Below are 19,705 nucleotides of genomic sequence, written 5' to 3' on the forward strand. Positions count from 1 at the left end.
GATTATAATAAAAGTTATTAACAAGTTCGAAATGAATCCACCTCTATAAAAACCAATTTATCCATAATCCTATAGTATATATATGTGTGTATATATTTTTTTATTATTTCAACAAGCAAAAAAAATTCCATATGTGATAAAAGATGGTGATGGAAACCCTTAGGCTAAGTCTCAGTCTCAAACGTTTACAAAAAACATCACGTGCCCATCCGGTGGCTGGGGGATATATATGTATCTAGATATAGTCCCCGTAAGCTAGTACCGCTCCACCACCACGGAAGTGGGCCGCCACTGGACCTCCTTGTCCTTGACCTTGTCCAAGGTCAGAGTGCTCTCCGCAAACGCTGCGTTCAAATTTCCGGCCAACTGGGGCTGATCCTGCGGCACACTGGTCATGGCCACAACATTGGCGGAGGAGTTGCTCTTCCGGTTGGCGTTGCTTTAAGGGAAGAAGACAAAATATTAATAAGATATACATAGATCTTTTGTAAATATAAAATATATAATATATATTATATACATATATGTATGTATTAAAAATATTCCTTTTTCGGAATAACATAATATCTCGTATTACCATATAATATTAGATATCATATATATTGTTAGTAACAAATATAATAAAATATATGCTTATGTGTGATTTAGAAAAAATATTATAGGTTTAAAAAATTTAAAGAAATTTCGTACAAACAAAAATATTAATTTGCATAGTTTAAGTGAAAACTAAAGAATATTTAATATACTAAGAGATATATTGGTTCTGATGTTCAAGATACCATTATCATGAACTGTGTGCGATTTAAGTAGGGTAATTTATCTTTTTTTTCTGATTCGGATTAGGGTCAGGATTGGACCAGATCCACTCACCTCCTCTGCTTGCGACAGGCCACCATGGACACTAAAACGGCCAGAATGATGATGGCCGCCAATAGGCCGGACAATCCGGCCACCATGGTCATCATTCCGTGCGGCTCCCCGTCGGAAGTCACCTTGGTAACTGTAAGCCGAAAAAAAAAGCAACAGGTGAGTGAGTGATTGACTACTGGTGGTGACGTGCTGCTCCAATTGGGCAGGTGTGAAATGTAAATTCAACCAAGGTCAACTGTAAGGCTAAGCACAGCTAATGCAATCTCTGAAAATTTGTATATTGGCAAACAGTTTGCCTTTTAACTGCACTGCGCTCGAGTTTAGATAGTCGACCTCTTAATAAAATCCAAGAAAACAAAGTAACAGTTTTTTAAAATTCCTTATACAACATAAACCTAAACTTATTTGTTTTTAGAGTAACATAAGATTATTGAAGTATGAAGAAAATTAGTTTAAATAAAAATAAACTGCATACGTATAATTGATAATTACAGTAAACTCTGTCATTTAATCTCAATGTTTATACTCATGCTTTTCAGATTTTTAAAATTCCTTATGAAACATAAACCTAAGCTTTAAAGCTTTCAGAGCAAAATCAACTCATTACACTAAGGAAAAATTAATACAAATAAAAATATAAAATTGAAATCAATACTTTTAATTGATACGCGTAATTACAGTAAACTCTAACATTTAATCTCAATTTTCATAGTGAATGCTATATCTTTTTAGGAATTAAAGCAAATGTAAATCCTAATTTGTTTACTTTAGAATGAACTATTTTTTAGAGTGCAGGGCGATGCTTTGTCGTCTCAGGGACGACAGCGCCAAACGTCGACGACTGGTGTTGAACTTCAACTTGATCGGAATCCGATCTGATTCGATTCGAAATGCGTGGAGTGGATAGGCGGCAGCAGGTTTATTTAACTGCCGAACCGACGCCAACGCACTTCCGGACTTTCTAAACCGGACGAAAGTGGGTAACCCCTGGCGATCACTCACTCGAGTCCTCCACAACGAACCGCTTTGTGTTGGGCGCGGATTGCACGTAACCTCCCAGCTCCATTTTCAGGTCCATGTTCTGGAATATTGGCATTGAATATTGGTAAGTATTTATTGTTTTCTTGGGAATTGTTTGATTTTTAATCATATTCTAAACGAGTTTCTGCATTAATGTCAATAAATATTATAATTTACATATCCAAGTGCGAAATTATCATATCTTTTTTGTAGTGTACTGGTTAAGAAAAGGCAAGAGAGGGCCGTGAAACATCTGTGTAAATGCAGTTAGCTAACTGCAGTGATCAAACACTAATTAATCCAATGGAATACAGTGAAACTTTGATAATTCGAAACCTTTAAAAACTTTAAAATATGTAATGTTTTGAGTCAGAAATATAAGTTTGTAGAACAAGGTATTCGATACAAGACCTATACATTTTTCGAACTCTAAGGATAGACTCAAAAATTTAAACCATCGACATTTCGAAAGTTCCTTTGGAAATATTTAACATACATGCTATCGAAATTTCGAGTTCGTTTTTGGAGTTTGGTACAAAGAAATTTCAAACTTTGAGGTTGACAAATTTTTAGAATTATATTTTTAAAGAGATTTTTTACTTAGAGTTTCGAACTTTCAAAATTTTGAATTTTGAATTTCGACTTCGAAAGTCGGATCTTTGGAATTTCGACCGTACTGCCCCAGTTGCAGCAACTCGTTTTTTAAATTTGGAACAAAGAAATTTCGAACTTTAAGGTTGACAAATTTAAGAATTATCTATTTGTAAGAGATCTTTGACTTAGAGTTTCGAACTTTCAAATTTTCGAATTTTAAATTTCGACTTCGAAAGTCGAATCTTTGGAATTTTGACCGTACTGCCCCAGTTGCAGCAACCGCAGACGCACGCGCAGCGGCAGATGAAAAGGCACGCTCGACTTCACCGCTTCGACATCGAACTGTTGTTGGCCAATCGCCTCTGCCCGTGCCTCTGCCGCCGCCGCTGCCTCGGCTACCGCCTCTGCCGCAGTCGACGTCGCTGCCTGCGTGCTTATTAATTGGCTTGGTGGAGCTCAGCTTATCAGCACAGGGCAATAATTCTGCTCGAGTTGAGATGTCAGTGATTTATTTGGCCATAATTAATTTGATTTTATTGTTTACAGGCAATTTTCGGCGGCGAAGCTTTCAAAAAAGCAGTATTCTTCACTTAATTGTGAGTGACAAGTAACTAACTAGCTGGCAGAACAGTGAGACTTCCTTAAGTTTATGTATATAGAGATTGATTGACGGTAATTATAAAGCTTACTCCCCATTTAAAAGTTATTAAAATACGATATTGTTGACAATACATTTGAAAACTTGTTTCTAGTACAAAACTACACATTTCTAAAAAAAAAAAACACCCCAGTTTATTTGTTGCAAAAAAAAAGGAGAATGACCCCCATTAAAATGGTTGGAAAACAATTTATTTTAATTTTCCCATTCCCTTGCGATTCGCGATGGGTCGGAAGTTAGGAAAGTTCGACTGTATATGTTGATAAGACACCCACTCACCATTTTAAAGCCTTATAAATAAATTTAAAAACTAGTTTACCCTAAAAAAATATCTCTCCAAGAGCGGAAGTATATTTTTGAATATTTTTAAAGGTATAGGCTAGCTTAAATCGTTTTGGGATAATCTATATATATATACAAAAACTCATTAAAATTTCCTAAGGAAATATATAACTTTTCTTTAGGCAGAACGACTGTAACTGGTGATATCTACAAATTAGACGGCAATTTTATCTGTCACGTTTGTCAATTAGGCGTAGGTTGTATCCATCGAAAAAACGAAGCAAATCGTGCCACAACACATGTCTAGAAACACTTTTAGAAATAAGATAGCTATAAAAACCCTTTGAGTGCCTTAAGTACCTGTGGAATTGGGAATATCTCCCGTTGTCACCTATTATTCGGGGGTTTCTTTTTGAACAAGTGTTTTTGGGGCCCCAAAAGGGAAATTTATTGGTTCATGCTTGGAATTTAAAGCCCGTCTGATTAGCACAGAATGTTTGTTTTTTATTAGGTCCCCACATGATTTGCATGCGAATCGAATAACTATCGAAAAGTAAACTATACAAAGAGAGCTGGAAATGCAAAAAGTACACCGAAAAAAATAATATATTTTCTAGTTGGGTTTAAAGAGTGTATGACTATAAAAGATTAAGTTTTTAGAATATTCATAATTGAATATTTATAAAATAATATTTATAATTGAAAAGTGGCTACAAAATATATAAGTATTTTATATAAAATAAACATATCCATAATTTCAATATTTTTGTAGTGTCCCTATTATTTACAACATTCCCAATTTTGTATCTACAATCGTTAAGTTCCCCTAAATAAATCAAATTTTTATGGTACTTTTTTCATGCTTCTATATATTTTCTAGATAGTGATTTTGTGGGATGGGCCGGAAGGAAAACGGGATTGCATGCGAAATCGTTGGAGAAATGCGAGCACGATTTTCAGTTAGTTTAATATGTACATCGAATTCTACGATACTATGTATTTAATATGTGTAGAGTGGCATCTTCAGTAGTTTGTGTTTTTTGCCACCGCGCCATTAATAATTTTATAAATTTAATCATTTGCGTTGGCAACAATTTGCAATTTAATGACACAAATTACGGCTCATGAATAGAACGGTGGCGAAATTTTCAAATTATATTTCGGCAATTATATACATTTTCACATTAAAATAAATTCAGAACATTGATGGTTTCGGCACTGTCACTAAACTCACACCAATCAATTGATTATCAATGATAATTTGCTGAGAGCCAGGCAGCAACTTGAGTTTGAAGCGTTAGTTCAAATATTAGGTAAGAACCACCGCTCACTTACGATATCTCCAAGGAATGAATGAATCGCTGCTGATTTGTTGGCCAAAGCGGGCGGTATTCGTATTTGGGAATTATGCTCGATATTGTGTTTAACTCTGAACTAACGCCGCCGACAATCGTCGTTCGACTAATGCGCTCTACGTAAAGCCCAAACGTAACTTTCGATTGCGCCAAAAGAGGCGACTGCGACGCCAACTGCGCAGTCGGCCGATCGCCGAGAAAGGGGACTTAACCCTCTGTGGGCTGAAACCAATATTTTACTGCTCAATGTCACATGGAAATAATATTTCAATCAGGCTTATTACCATTACCATTACAAAATGTAAAGTTGCCATTGAAAATTTTACTTTTTCGATATATAAAAAATAAAATGATATGATATGATATTATGTTCGGTTTTAAAACGAAATACTGCTCCTGAAATAAGTACAATTCTTAAATAAAAACTGCTTAAGTCAAAAATTAAATTCGCTTAAGTCCTAAAATTAAAATAAGAATGTATTTTGTTACTTAAAATAAGCAATTCAATATTTTTAAGTTAAGCCCCACAACAGTTGAAATAAATCAACTTTATTACTCATACGCAGTGTTGCTTCTCCCCTAACTAATTTTTTAGTTTTTGTCTTACCTAATATAAATATATAAAAAATAAAAATATATAGACTTAAATGCCACCACAAGAGCTTTTAAAATATATCACTCATACACTCCGCTGACGTTGTCTTAGCGTGCCTAATTTGATTACCATTAATTAAAATTTATTTTTCTTATTGTTTATAGTTGTATTAGCTACAAAAATTATAGCACAGCTCTTGTTTTAGGCGCTTAAGTTAATATTTAATTTTATTCAAATAATACAAGTCACATTTTATAATTGATAGGCGCATTAAAAGCAATTATCTTCGCTTATAAATTACAAAAAAAAAATATAATATTCTGTATTATTTTAAATTATAATTTCTCATCATACCTATATGATTTGAAGAGTTATTTTGTGGTATATCGCGGTCGCCCAGGGGGGTTAAACAGGAGGCGATCGGAAGCGCGGGGACGGGATCTCTGTCAAGTTGAGCTGGGTCTAGTCTCCAAACGATACGAATATGATCTCAAATCTAATTAAAATGTAACGAACGCAATGGAATTGAAATTGTAGCCAAATGAAAGCGATGCCAGCGCCTCAATGCCAGCGATCAAGTCACTTACTAATGGAACAGCATTTACAGTAGATCAAGGTGGGGGAAGATGGAAGATCGGATCGCCGGGCCCCTGGGGACATGATTTATCGATTTGCCGATAGCGTATAGCTGATAAGCAGCATAGAACACGACCCCCGGGAGACACGAGAAAAGAATTTGTGGTACATCCACAATGTATGTACATACATGGCGCCATACCGCATCTAAGGGTGCTCATCACAGCAGCGGTTAAAATAGTATGGGTGCTGGAAAAAACAGGTACTACGGTAATTGGGTGTCTTATCTCTCAGGAAAATCAGTTTTAATAGATTTTAGCTCAACCGTATATTACAAAGCAAAGTACATCCCTTGGAAAAGCTTTTGGCACAAGTGGTTTTATAAGAAATGGTTTCATTTCTAACATATAGATATATTTTAAAATATAGCTGTATTCCTTTAAAAAGATCTTGTAGAATTCTAGCCCCAACTGTTCGTGTTTAGGCAAACCTACGTCCACGCCCAGTAAGCCAACAAATAGGCGGAAAGTGTTTTCGCAATGACGCAGATGGACGGTTGACTGACAAATTATTTTTTGTTTTCTCCCACAAATTGAAAATCCAAAGTCGGTTCTATTCCGGTGTTCCGGGATGGGAACTTTCTTCAAACAGGCGATGAATCATTGATATATGGTTACCTCAAACCTATCTTCAGACACTTAAGAGCTTGTAGAAATAAGAACACCAAGATATCAATAAAGATTCCTAAAGGCTAACACTTGAAACCGTAATATTAACTTAGTTTTCATATCAATTAAACAGCAATGACTAAGATTATTTGTATGGCAAGAACATATATTTAGTAATTAAACTTATGAGTGCTGTCATGTTCTTCGTTTAATAGATAAGATTTCAGACGAAATGTTTCGGGTCGATTATCAGTGCTTTTAATAAAAAATTCAAAGGATATCTTTAAAAAAGAAAAAGTGACAATGCACTTTATTCGGATTTTCCCAGTTCAATATGAGTTTTCGAAGATATAGTATATTCACTAAGACAGGCCATGTGATTTTGGACTCTCCAATCAATGGTATAATTTGAACAACTTGTTCATATTCTGTCAAATCATCTCCGGTGTGAAGTACACAGTGAGAAATAATAAATAGGTTATGTTAAATTATTATAAATTAGTAAAGTACGGCTATAACATTTGCATTTTATTTTTAAAATCACATTCAGGTTTTAGTACAATGGATAATATTAATAATGGTAACTATTTTTTTGTTAATTTTTTGATTTAAGAGAATTTTTCAATATAAAAAATAAATCAAATTGACCATGGTAAAATTGATCTATCATTTTGTATGGAGGATTTAAACGGTCAAAAAAATATTTTTTTTAGGCCTAGTTACTTAAAGGCATTCGACCTATCAAGTGTACTTGATTTACACTCTCTGCTGTTCTAACATAAGCTGAAAACCCCAAGACCCTCTACCTTTTTAGACTTCCAAAAGCATGACAATGGCAAAAGATAGTGACGTCTTGGGGCGGCAAACAAATTGCTATAAATAAATGGCAATCGCAGGCCACTTCTGGCCTAGGAATCCGCCGGATCCATCGGCTATATAATAGTCAATCAGTGGGCCAGACTGCCCAACCACTCGGCATTATCTCCGGGCGATGTTGGCCCAGATAAACCGATTTGTTTACGGCCCTCCTTTGCGGCTTTCGCACCAAGAAATCATCTTGTTTTTGTTGTCACATGAATTTGCGTTTCAGCAAAGAAATGGAAATGTATATAGAAAATATAGAAAACATTTGTTGTCGTGTGCTCCGCTCGTCCACTTGTTGTTTATCAACATTTACAATTGTGTTTGCAAAAATCGAACTATAAGTTGGGAAAATATTCGCTATTTGCTTGCAAGTTGGAGCCAATTGACAGCTGCATTTGGCTGCTAATAGCGAAAAGCAGTTTGTTTGGCCAGCAAACAATTAGCGGATGTTTAAGGGCTTCTTACGTAGGAACAATTCTGGGAAAACAACATATTTCCCACTTTCCACCTAGGCGCAAAACAGGCTATGAGTAAGGGGTTTTTCCACAACTATTATATGGGTTTCTTTAATAAATTCTTAAAAATATATTTAAAATTTATTTTTAAGTGCTGATATTTAAAATTGAACGTCACTCCACAGTCCCATTTCTTAAACACCTTTAATACAAATATTTTTATATTATTTATTTTTGTTGTCTTAAGCTGCAGACAACATTTTGTCAAATATTTTGCTTGGTAAACAGTGGAAACTCCCACCAGGTCTGTTTAAATTCTCTGCAAATTGTCTAGTAAAAACAATTAGACGTCATTTAAGCTCCCCCAAAAATATATAAAAATTCCTTGCAAATAGTATAGCCACTGCCTACATTTCCGTACGCAGAGCTTCGGCCAAGGTTCCCATCATAAATACCGATTTCTCATATAATTCCGATTGTTTCCTGTTCTGGGTTCTCTCGCCAGATGGGATCTCTCAAAATGTATGGATCATATGTACTGGAATTAACGCTCAAACGGGCCGTTGACTGATGTTTGCAATTTACTTAATTTGATGGCCCCGTGCTGGGTACGTTTTAAAGGCGATTTAGAGATTGTCAGGCGACCAAAATAAAACCAAAACCGAAATAAACAAAAATGAAAATTTGTCGCACTTTTAATTTGAGTCAACAATCAGCGCACTGTGTCGACTTTTTGCTTGTTTTGTCTTTGCGCAATTAATGACACAACAATTTACAAGTGATTTTTCAGTACAACACGGCTCGATGCGGATTATTTACAGCCGATAGCGAATTTGTAAATTAAATTGTTCGCTTTTTTTTTCTCTTTTTTGGGTGTTGCGACGTCAGAGGCATTTTCCCCAATGAAAGCCGCCCAGAGCTTTCCCCATTCTACAACCGATCGGTGGATAATATATACATATATCTTTAAACGCATATATCTTAGTCTTATTCTTGACATTAAAAATAAACGAGAGCGTGTATAGAGATTGTCGTTGTCTGTCGGGGGAAAAAAAACGAAAACTCGGAAAATGCCTCCCATCAAACGACACGAAGTGTAAGTAAGGCGATTAACTCCCTCCCTTAATTTATGCACATGCAAAATTCGTGACGAAATTGGCGAATTCCTAATTGCAGATTGCAAAATTCTCACCCGGCCAAACAATTTATGTAAGTTCTGAACGGTTTCACTTGTTACAACATTACTGGAGCGTCATCGTTACACTCAAATAAATACGCAGATTACAAAAATATATTTGAAAAAATAGAAAAAAAATATCGCACAAATTTTAAGTATTAAATTTATTATTTAGTGTATATTTTTACACCAATGTTAGCATTAAAAAAGAAAACTTCTCTTGAAAACTAACATTATAACAATTTTTTTATTTTCCAAAAATGTATTAAAAACCTAATTTAGGGGAAAAATATATTAATTCATTTATTAGTTTATAAAACTGTACAAAAAAATCTATTTTGGGGGAAACCAACATTTTGTATTATAATATTTTAATTATTAATATTTTTTATTACAATATTTAAATATTTTAAGTAGGTAAAAAAACCGACAAAAAGGTGATATATTTAAATCAATGTGTAGTTCTAAGATAAATTGAATATACCAGTTAAATATTTACTTTAATAAAATATCAAAATAAATATTAATTTTATATAGAAATATTTTCTCGGAGTGTAGCTACCCATTGACGCAACCGGCAACCCGCAACAATAGCGGTAAGGGCAACAATAAAAACTGCCGGCAGCAACAATTACTTGTGATAACAGCCACATTAATTTTATTGTCAAAAAGCATCCACCCCCGCAACGAGCGCCCCTCACCCACCCGCACAACCACATCCAAATACAGGCATTTATACTAACATATACCCCGCCGATCGCGTTCAGCCATATAAATCGCCATTGCGACTGATAAATTACACTAATCGCTGGCGGTGCCGACGTTCCGGCTTTGTTTGCCCGAAGCCCCTGCCACGCCCCCTCTCCGGACACGACACGATCTTATATAGCAGCAGCCGATCCGATTCCATCCGATCCGATCCGATCCGAGTATATATGCTATAGAAATCAGAGAACAAAAGCAAGCACAAAGAAAGCTCTGCGACTAAAAAGGTATACAGGGAAAGTGAAAGTAATTAGCAGTTACTCCCCTGATTTATTACTCAATTTCATTGCCAGCTGGATTTTAGCTTAGTTATAAATAGTTTTAGGCATACCTGGTTCAGTAGCGCATGTAACACTTAAATGGATAATTTGGGATAGGAAAATGCACGTAATTACTTTTGGAATATACGTACTACACATCAACTTTAGAGATTTCATTTATAAAGATCTTGAAACTTGAATAATTGATATAATTTCTAGATATATGTATGTATGACCCATCTAATCTCAAGGAATAACGCATATTCACTTGGATTACTTAAGATATACTACTTCTGAAAATAGGCATACCTGGTTCAGTAGCGCATGTAACATTTAAATGGATAATTTGGGATAGGAAATTGTACGTAATTATTTTTGGAATTTACATGTTACACATCAACTTTAGAGATTTCATTTATAAAGATCTTGAAACTTGAATAATTGAAATAATTTCTAGATATATGTATGTATGACCCATCTAATCTTAAAGAATAACGCATATTCACTTGGTTTACTTGAGATATACACTTAGTTCCTGAGATCTGAAAATGTGGATGGTAAATAATATCCCAGTTTAGGTTTTGGGGTTCCAGAGGTCAGACAGATGACAATTTATTATAAACTAATGTCTCAGTACCGAAAGATAGTATTTTTCTTGGTTTGGTTTCTGAGAGAGTTCAACCCAAATTTACTGATTGTCCGATCCTGTTGAAGAGGTCTCCTTTGGTAACCCGAAGCATTTCGATCCGATCTATGAGATCTAGAGCGACTCAATGCTGGGCTTCTTGTTCTTGTTCATGCCAAAGTATCCCCACCAGGATCTGCGCGATCTCGATCCGTCGGCGGGTGCCACACTGGGTGCGGCCGAGGCGGTGGTATTGCGAACAGCTCCTTTGGAGGCGGCCGCCAGGGATCGCTCCGTATTGGACTCCATGCTGCTCACACTGGACTCGGGCGGCTGGCCAGCATTGGTGTTGGTGCTCCTCCTGCTGGCGGATTTGCCGGATTTTACGGATTTCGATGACTTCCCGGACTTGACGGTATGCACGGTGTCCATTGAGACCTCGGTCACATTGGCCAGACTGGGCAGCGGGGTAATACCGCCATTCCGGTTTCGACGCTCCCGGTTACGACCTCCGCCGCCGAAGAGCTTGTTCAGATACGGCATGCACATCCTGGAAAGGAAACTTTGGACACAGGATCAGTTGCGATCGGCTGAGGTATAATTTTGGGAAAACTATGCTCAATAGTTGTGTGCGTCCTAAATTTTGAAACTACTATTTGGATGGCATCGACCGAGAAACTGAAACTGTGACAGTCGTCTCACGGGTAATTAGATTAAGTTATAAATATATATATTTTAAGATACGCTCAATAATGTGATTTTAATAAGGAGATTACATCATAGTTTTTGAAACCTTAGTAATTTCTGTTTAATTATTGTTTCAAAGAATTGGACTAAAAGTTGAAAAAAGTTTAAGTCCAAGACCTATTTTCAATTTCTGTTATAAATAGTATAGAATATTACTTATTTTTAATTTTTATAATTAAGAATAAGATTTTTGTTTAGTTTTAATTATATTTTTATTAATTTAGCTGAATTTAACTTATTAACTAATAGACTGTTGGAAATAGTTTGATGTGGATAATGTTTGGACTTCAGAGGAACTAGTAGAATCTACATGTATAACTTCACTCTCTTTTCTTGGTTTAAAAATGTGGCGCTAGGGATCCTGATCAAGAATATAAATATATAACTTATAGGGTCAGAAAAGTTTTCTTTTGGCTGTTATATACTTTTCAACAACTACACTATACACTTTTACTCTAAGGGTTACGGGTTTAATTACTAGTTTATTATTTAAAGTAAACTCATAAATAGATTTTTAAGATAAAATATTTATGTACATCATATAAAGTAGCTTAAAATGTTACGAAATCCTTTACAATCGCAAAAAATATTTATAGAAGAATGTAAAACATTTCATAATCATTATTTTTAAATATATATTTATAAAAGCAACAAGTAAACTATGATGAAAAAAATAGGTTAGTGATATATACAAAAAAAAACTTCCTGGGATCAATAAAAACGCTGGTGATAAAGGGAAGTAACATTCAACATAGTCATACCCAAACATTGTTATAATTGCCAATGGCTGTTCTAAATTTATCTTAAGCTAGGGGAGGATTTGGTGCGAAGACCACTCGAAATGCAAGAAAATGCGCCGCTTGGGGCCCAGATGTCTTTAGAGTTATTTATAGAACCGCTGGAACTACGACAATCCCTGCCACATCCAGCAGACAACACAGCGGCTCAGTATCTCAGTATCCCGGGATCTGTTGCGAGCAAACAATGCGCTCGATTGGAGTTCGTGGAATGGGCCAGCCGCTGGGCATCCGGGTCTGCTGTTGTCGCGTGTGCACCTGCATCAACTTCGGTTTCGTCCTGTCGCGGATCGGCCTCCTGAAGCTGATGGAACTGGGTCTGGCCATGCTGTGCGAGGGTCTGCTCATCAGGTACGGCATTCCGTATGGCGACTCCATTGGCCAGGCGCTGACCAGCTTCCTGGCCACCACGGGCCACTGCTTCACCACCACCGGCATCCTGCTGCTGTGCTATGCGTTCTCCGACAAATCCTACAGCCTCATCCGGCAGTCCCTGTTTGTAAGTAGCTCTAAGAAATATGTTAATTGTAAATATTCTGCAAGCGGCCATCAAACATAAACTTTTACAATCATACAAGATATTGGCATACACACAAAATGGTGCCAACCCATCAAATTGTCCATTTAAACATCGATATATATACATAGTTGATCCTCCAACAAACAATATACACAACTTACCAATTTATGGTAGGTTTACTATTAAGTAGTAATCAAAGCAACAATAGCTGTTTACTTTTTTTACAGTTTGGTAGTATCTGTAATGAACAATTTAATCCATAAAATTTTGTTGTGTATTAAAAAAGGTTATTTTTTAAATAACAGTTTTGACATTTACATTTACAATTTTCAAATATTTTTCAGTACCATATACCAAACAAATTAAGTTTCTTTCATTTTCAACAGTTTGTACAATAAATTAACTAAAGCTGAAGTAAAAAATATATTTTTAATGTAATAATTAAAAGGGAATACCATACATCCGCAACCGAAAGAAATAGTTGTGCTATCGCACATTTTACATACAAAATAATGGGCTTCTTCTACTACTAATCGAAGTCCAGTTCAAGGAAGTATTTTAAACCTTCTTTCTAATCCTTCTTTTTTCTATAACTCCAGGAGACCTTGTTTAACGTCCTCGCCAGCTGCATGTACTTCAGTTCAGCCAGTTACATGGGTTTCGCCTGCGTGGTGTGGCTATATCCACAGTTCCATGTGCGACCCGGATTCTCGGCATATCCAGCCATGACGGCCTGCTATGTGAGTCCTAGAAATGTTAGGAAATAATCCAAACCTCAAACAATAATCCTTTTGCCCTTGACTTTCAGTACATGGGCTATGCTGCGGGCATTTTGCATGCCCTGGACGCCTACTTGGCATTCCGGGACTTTCGAGGGGCGCGCTAAACCCAGCCAGACAAAAGCAGTATCTTAAGTAATTTGTGGACATATTTATATGAGTTTTAGGTTTAAGGCACCTTTCTTCCGATGGTCTCAAACATTCACAGTAAAAGCGCTTAGTCGTATGTTTATAAATAATAACCTTTAAAATGGACTGGTTTGATTAGCACCAAATGGAGTTGGAGATCCGGAGATGAGGCCACTTAAGCCATCTTGTTGACCTCCGCCTTGAATTTCCTGTAAATACCATGAGGTTTAGGAGTAGTTTTCTTTCCAGTTGAGAGTGCTGAAACCCACTTAAGTTGTTTGAGAGCCTGGCTGGTTTCGTAATCCGCCTTCAGCAGCCCGATACGCACCCAACGCGGCCGTTCGTGGATGACCTTGTGTATAAGGAATTTAAGGCCCAGCAGTAGGTGCTCGAAGATCACGAACGAAAGATCCGGCACCGAAGGCAGCCAGTGAGAGAAGAAGTCCCTAAGGTATAGAGAGGTAAAGTAAGTTAAGCCAAAGTGTCAAGAGGTAACAGCTCACTTGACATTGGGCTGAAGGAACAGCAGTCCGCAGTTGCTGAGCAGCGACATGACCGAGAGCAGCTCAAAGGCCAGCTGCCAGGCGCCGATATTCTTGGCCCGCCTCGCAAACGGTCGCTTGAAGATGTTGCACAGCTTCCACATGTCAATGTGCACGGCAAAGACGTTGTTCAGTAGAGCTCCAATGGCGGCAAACGGGGCGACGGCGGCAAATAGGACTACGAATCCAAACTGGATGCACACCTGCAGGTAGTCCTCGTACGTGGAATGGTATTCATCTAGCCCAGACTCATAGAAGGATTGCTCGTAGCGCGGCAGGTCGCTAATCGATCGGAGCTTCTCCTCGGCCACCTCGCGATGCCGGAACTCGGCGTACTTCTGGCGCAGCACCGCCAGCAGCGGTATGCCAATCTCCTGGGCGATGCACAACACCTGAAAGACCAACAGCTGCATCATCAACTGGTACTTCAGCTGGCGCAAGTCCTGCAGCACAAAGGCAATGTAAAACTGTGAAAAGAAGTTGTTGACGATCTCGAAGAGCATCAGTTTGTTAACCCGATGACGATCGTACTGCGACCGCGTTCGGTGGTTCTCCTGGTTGGTAAGGAATGTGGCCAGCTTCTCGTAGGCCCACGAGAAGATCGCAATGAGCACCGACTGCACAATGACCGGCACGTACAGCAGCCAGGACTCCGGTCCGAAGTCCGCCAGCACCTCGGCCTCGATCTGGAACTGATAGAGGGCAAACCAGCCGGCGGCCACCACACAGCCCAGGACCACCGGATAAGAGATGCAGTACATCTGCAGGTACGTGTAGCGCATCGGGTAGTGGAGTGTCATCTTTCCGGTAATGGGATCCGGTTTCATTTGGCCGGTGTAGGCAGAGCGCGGTTTGTCCAGGCTGCTCATCTCGATGGTGCCCCATCGGTACGAGTAGCCGGCGCACCTGCGCTTCCACAGCTCAAGGAAAATCTGCAAATATTTACATATTATTTAATAGATAGATAATGAAATCTTTTAAATTAATACTTGGGTTTTTTATTCTCTTGTTCAAAAAATATAATTACTTTAAATACATTGAATAGAATAGGTAATGGGCAATGGGTAACATTTTTATGTTGTGTCGAAAGATCCAAAGATTGTGAAATTCTTTATACTGCAATATTAAAATAAACACTAGCTATTTTTATTATCGCACTTAAAAGTTTCCAACCTAACGGCACTTAAATGGTGCTATATTTAGACTTTGTCACATTTAAAATTTATACATTTTAAAAGCAATTTATTTTGAATGTGCAAAAGTTTACTTTGTGACTAAACAAACGAACTCACCGTGGTCCATACCACATAGAAGCTGCAAACCAGCGAGATATTCAGATCGAACACGCATTGAAGTATGCCAAAAACAGAGGGGAAGATCAGGGCCTTTGTGTAGAACTCGATGAAACCGAAATAAAGACCTATGCTGGAACCGAAGTAGTTTCGGATATCCTCGATGGGCAGCGTGGTGCGTTTCAGGTTCCAGTTAAAGCGTTCCAGGTAAAGCTAAAAGCAAAATGTTGATTATGTAAATTAATTAAGTATCACAAACAAAACTAAAACTCACGATATCGTGCAGGGGAAACATATCCTCAATGTAGCCCTTTTGTACATATGACTTAATGCCATCCTGGATCACGTCCTTGATGAGTACAGGTATCTCGCAGTAACGAAGGATCTGCTCCTTGCCCATTCCGGGCAGAAGGAAGTCCGAGATGCAGCCGTGGTTAAACTTCTGCATGCTGTTCGTGGTGGTCATCTTCTCCAGCTCGGCGGCATCGGCTAAACGTAGCAAGGTATCCACGCTGGCGGACAGGTACAGGTACTTTTCGGATTTTCTGAAAGAAATATTTATTTATCAGGTACTTCAATACTTGAGGAATATCAATAAAACGTTTACATAGCATTTATGTTTTTAACTTGCTTGGGAAAAACCAATCAAAGCAGATATGACATTTCTGTTCTTTTCAAAAAGCGAAATCGATTTAAATTCCCATGTTCGGTAAATCAATAGTTAAATTGTAGAACATATTTTCTTTGATAAGTTAATAATTTTTAATTTCAGTCCGATTTGAAAAATTCCACTTAAGAAATAGTGTATACATTGTATGTTTATAAACAATAATGTACTTTTGATCTCATTTAGACTGGTTGATTTACTGATTTATCCTAGATTTGAAGTGCTCGCCATAAAAATTTTTTTGATATAAAAATGATGTTAAAACAAACCTCTAAGGATTTGTTGGATCATTAAAAAAACACTTGAACTCTTTGTGGAATTACATAAATGGTGTTTACATTAGTTAATCTATAAACAAAGAATTTTTAATTATATACAGATTCTTTCGTTTGGTTTTATGAGTTGAGAACATCGACTGCATTTTCTTTTCTAGATTTCTTGAAACCATATTACTTCGATATTAAATATTGACTTAAGGATTATTTGATTGATTTTTTTTTTGTTATATAAATTATTTTTAAATAATTGGATTGTTAACATGGATCTTTCCCAAACTTCCATATAATTGTACTTCATTATCGGAATGGAACTCAGTTAATAACACCATCAGAAGCATTATATGCCAATATTAAATATTGACTTTAGATAATTAAATTTGGGTTGGTTATATAAACAATTTTAAAACAGGTTGTAGAATCTTAAGTTTTAAAGATTATTTCAATTTTTCTCATAACGTTGATTATCATACTCTAGTCGATTTATATTCAAATTTATAGATTTTCTAAATTACATAAATTATTTTTGAAGTTTAAAAATGTTGATATCCATCTACCAAGATTTTCAAAAATGCTGGGTTTTATAATATAACATATTCAAGCCCTGCTCACCCCACGATCTCCAGCGTGGTTTGGATGCCAAACTCCTGGATGATCTTCTCCACATCCTGGCAGTGTCTCAGCTTGGCCTTCTCCGTGAAGATGATGACGATGTGGGTCTGTGCAGAGCAGAAGGTTTTTTCGATTCGGTGAGACTTTTCGACGACCCCGGATTTAAAATACAATGCGACTGACCTTGTCGAAGGGTTCCGGATCTGGGCCCAATCCCTCTGCCCCATCGCCAGAATCCAAGGTCCGCTGGCGCTGCAGTGCCTCCAATTTCAGACTGCGCTGTCGGCGGAACAGCTGGTTCTCGATGATGTTCCGTGTGCGTGGTCCTGGACCTGCGAAATGTTTGAATACATATGATACATATGAGATTTAACAATCTATTAATTCCGGGGTTCTAGAATCTGCTCGGCCAGCATTATGCACTCACTCTTGGCATCTTCGGACATCGTTTACGGGTGACGGCTGATGACGAGTGGTGGCGTCGCTGAACTAATAACAAAATATAACAATCACATCCACATTGAATCGCACCGCCGAAATATAAATATGTACAATATACTCACAGAATTCTCTCGCATGAGTAAGTGCTCGCTATCTCGCTTGCTCCCACCGCGTGCGTTTGAATGTTAATTGCGTGTATTTTGGCCCGTGCCAATGCCAAAATACTGAATTTTTAATAATAATGCCAAAATATTTCGCCTTTAGCAGTTCTTGCCGGTTCGAAGTGCTTTTTGTTGTTGTCCCAGCTTTGTGACGTGTGCGACGCCATTGCCGCCATGTTTATCGAATTCGGATTGCTTCGTTTTGCCACAGCAGCAACAACACAGTAATTAGTACAAAAATTAATTAAAGTCATAATTGATTTCGTTTAAATTCTGTTTAAACTATGTGCAATTCCCCTTTCCCGCCACTTGGGCATTGCAGCCAATCAATCATTAATCGATTATCATTTGCAACTCTGTCAGAGATGCGCAATTGCTGCACCAGTGACTGGAAGTCACGGCAAAAGCAAACGGTGACTGCGCGGTGAATGGGGACCGCCAGCCGGTGTAAAGCGGTTTCAACGGGTCGTTTTCAACAGTGATTAGAGATGCCTTTTTCTTCGACTGCATTAAAAAACGACTATTATTTATGAAAATCGTGAAAATTAAAATCTGCTGTCAGTTTGCACTTAGATATCTAAACGCTGTTTCAGGTCTGGAATCACTTCAGTTGTGTTAAAGCTATAGAAATGGTATATTAAATATGCATACTTCATTTGGATTTTTTTTTTGAAATAGTGTATTAAATATGTATACTTCACTTGAAACAATTTTTTTTGGCTGGCTCAAGATCTTATTTTAAAAAACAAAGAAGAACGCTATAGTCGAGTACCTCGACTATCAGATACCCGTTACTCAGCTAAAGGGACCAAAGGAAAATGGAGATATGCAAGCAGCAAATGCGCCACCTACCGGCGGTAGACAGATTTAAGCGTTGTGGGCATTAGAGTGGGCGTGGCAAAGTTTTTTTTAAATCAATCGATAGGTATTGACGAGACCAATACATTTAAGTTAAAATTTTTTATCTAGCACGAAAATTGTGGGCGCCACAGGCTTGGGCGGTTTGTGGGCGTTAGAGTGGGCGTGGCATTCTTTTGAAACAAACTTGCGCTGCGCAGGAATCTCAGGAATCTGCATGCCTAATCCCAGTATTGTAGCTCTTATAGTTTCCAAGATCTCAGCGTTCATACGGACAGACGGACAGACGGACAGACGGACAGACGGACATGGCTAGATCGACTCGGCTAGTGATCCTGATCAAGAATATATATACTTTATGGGGTCGGAAACGCTTCCTTCTGCCTGTTACATACTTTCCGACGAATCTAGTATACCCTTTTACTCTACGAGTAACGGGTATAATAAATTATTTTGAGAATTATACTTCTTTTGCACTTTTTGCTATCCATTTCTCTGCTTCTAGCTATCGGGATGAAATTTTACTAAAAGTCTTCTTTTAATTTCAAACATATAATTCGGATCGGGCCTTATCGGACAATTAAATCCGTTAGCTCCCATAGAAAGGAACGGAAAAATAATGTTTTTGTTCATACTCTCTTGTAATTTAGTTGTACCTTATAAATATTGAATTACATTTTTTTAAGTCCGCCCTAAGGACAGACTCTATCGTACAGCTGCCATAGGAAGAATCGGATAATAAAGTGGAAAATAGTAGGAACAAACTTATGTTCTTCTTTTTTTCTATTTTTTCCTCTACTGTGGGTTAATGCACTTTTTACAACTTCTGATCTGCATGTATAAAATAAATTTTATAAAAATTGATTGACTAATTAGAAAAATAACTTCGCATATAGTTACTTATGTACATATGTACAATGTACATTGTGCATACACGCTTTTTCTTGTTATTTATAATTTTAGGAACTGATGTTTTCAGAGGCGGCTTGTTTGCTATCCTTATTTTTTCCATAATTGTATCTTATATATTTTTACAGCTGTGCAGTGTTCCGAATAGGGTGCAGATTCTGATGATAATAGCCAAACTTAAAATGGATGTTTAGTTGAGTTAATCATATTAC

At 37.3% G+C, this 19,705-nt stretch overlaps 4 protein-coding genes across 6 annotated transcripts; 1 reads left to right on the plus strand and 3 right to left on the minus strand.

Annotated features, from left to right (window-relative positions):
• Window positions 1–70: 70 nt before the first annotated feature.
• Window positions 71–8,736, minus strand: LOC119557945. 2 transcript variants are annotated; one of them, XM_037870966.1, is made up of 4 exons: window positions 4,760–4,897; window positions 1,873–1,951; window positions 871–1,000; window positions 71–439 (listed from the first exon to the last, which is right to left on the minus strand). In XM_037870966.1, exons 2-4 carry the CDS (start codon window positions 1,946–1,948, stop codon window positions 256–258), a joined length of 390 nt encoding a protein of 129 aa, XP_037726894.1. In that variant the 5' UTR covers window positions 1,949–1,951; window positions 4,760–4,897; the 3' UTR covers window positions 71–255. The 2 variants fall into 2 exon arrangements, with proteins under 2 accessions (XP_037726894.1, XP_037726893.1); XM_037870965.1 differs by lacking the exon at window positions 4,760–4,897 and adding an exon at window positions 8,393–8,736 and having other exon boundaries at window positions 256–439.
• A 1,982-nt stretch (window positions 8,737–10,718) lies between these two features.
• LOC119557179 lies at window positions 10,719–11,443 on the minus strand. Its single transcript, XM_037869792.1, has one exon. It carries the CDS (start codon window positions 11,311–11,313, stop codon window positions 10,900–10,902), a length of 414 nt encoding a protein of 137 aa, XP_037725720.1. The 5' UTR covers window positions 11,314–11,443; the 3' UTR covers window positions 10,719–10,899.
• Window positions 11,444–12,249: 806 nt separating this feature from the next.
• On the plus strand, window positions 12,250–13,714 carry LOC119557326 (protein singles bar). Its single transcript, XM_037870048.1, has 3 exons — window positions 12,250–12,807; window positions 13,428–13,568; window positions 13,637–13,714. The coding sequence occupies exons 1-3, from the start codon at window positions 12,496–12,498 to the stop codon at window positions 13,712–13,714; spliced, it is 531 nt and encodes a 176-aa protein (XP_037725976.1). The 5' UTR covers window positions 12,250–12,495.
• Window positions 13,715–13,738: 24 nt separating this feature from the next.
• Window positions 13,739–18,022, minus strand: LOC119557325 (anoctamin-10). 2 transcript variants are annotated; one of them, XM_037870047.1, is made up of 9 exons: window positions 17,688–18,020; window positions 17,552–17,613; window positions 17,308–17,456; window positions 17,125–17,231; window positions 15,845–16,115; window positions 15,571–15,783; window positions 14,240–15,210; window positions 14,006–14,182; window positions 13,739–13,945 (listed from the first exon to the last, which is right to left on the minus strand). In XM_037870047.1, exons 2-9 carry the CDS (start codon window positions 17,568–17,570, stop codon window positions 13,912–13,914), a joined length of 1,941 nt encoding a protein of 646 aa, XP_037725975.1. In that variant the 5' UTR covers window positions 17,571–17,613; window positions 17,688–18,020; the 3' UTR covers window positions 13,739–13,911. The 2 variants fall into 2 exon arrangements, with proteins under 2 accessions (XP_037725975.1, XP_037725974.1); XM_037870046.1 differs by having other exon boundaries at window positions 13,739–14,182; window positions 17,688–18,022.
• Window positions 18,023–19,705: the final 1,683 nt, after the last annotated feature.

The sequence above is a fragment of the Drosophila subpulchrella genome, chromosome X (assembly GCF_014743375.2).
Source record: "Drosophila subpulchrella strain 33 F10 #4 breed RU33 chromosome X, RU_Dsub_v1.1 Primary Assembly, whole genome shotgun sequence".
Lineage (NCBI taxonomy): Eukaryota > Metazoa > Arthropoda > Insecta > Diptera > Drosophilidae > Drosophila > Drosophila subpulchrella.

Excerpts from the sequence above, each read along its gene's own strand:
- LOC119557945 (XM_037870966.1), bottom strand. The coding sequence starts at position 1,948 with ATGGACCTGAAAATGGAGCTGGGAGGTTACGTGCAATCCGCGCCCAAC. Across the intron at positions 1,001-1,872 it reads GTTCGTTGTGGAGGACTCGA|TTACCAAGGTGACTTCCGAC; the intron begins GTGAGTGATCGC and ends TTCGGCTTACAG. Across the intron at positions 440-870 it reads GCCTGTCGCAAGCAGAGGAG|CAACGCCAACCGGAAGAGCA; the intron begins GTGAGTGGATCT and ends CTTCCCTTAAAG.
- LOC119557179 (XM_037869792.1), bottom strand. The coding sequence starts at position 11,313 with ATGTGCATGCCGTATCTGAACAAGCTCTTCGGCGGCGGAGGTCGTAAC.
- LOC119557326 (XM_037870048.1), top strand. The coding sequence starts at position 12,496 with ATGCGCTCGATTGGAGTTCGTGGAATGGGCCAGCCGCTGGGCATCCGG. Across the intron at positions 12,808-13,427 it reads TCATCCGGCAGTCCCTGTTT|GAGACCTTGTTTAACGTCCT; the intron begins GTAAGTAGCTCT and ends CTATAACTCCAG. Across the intron at positions 13,569-13,636 it reads CAGCCATGACGGCCTGCTAT|TACATGGGCTATGCTGCGGG; the intron begins GTGAGTCCTAGA and ends CTTGACTTTCAG.
- LOC119557325 (XM_037870046.1), bottom strand. Across the intron at positions 16,116-17,124 it reads ACCACGCTGGAGATCGTGGG|AAAATCCGAAAAGTACCTGT; the intron begins GTGAGCAGGGCT and ends TATTTCTTTCAG. Across the intron at positions 14,183-14,239 it reads TTCCTTCAGCCCAATGTCAA|GGACTTCTTCTCTCACTGGC; the intron begins GTGAGCTGTTAC and ends TCTATACCTTAG.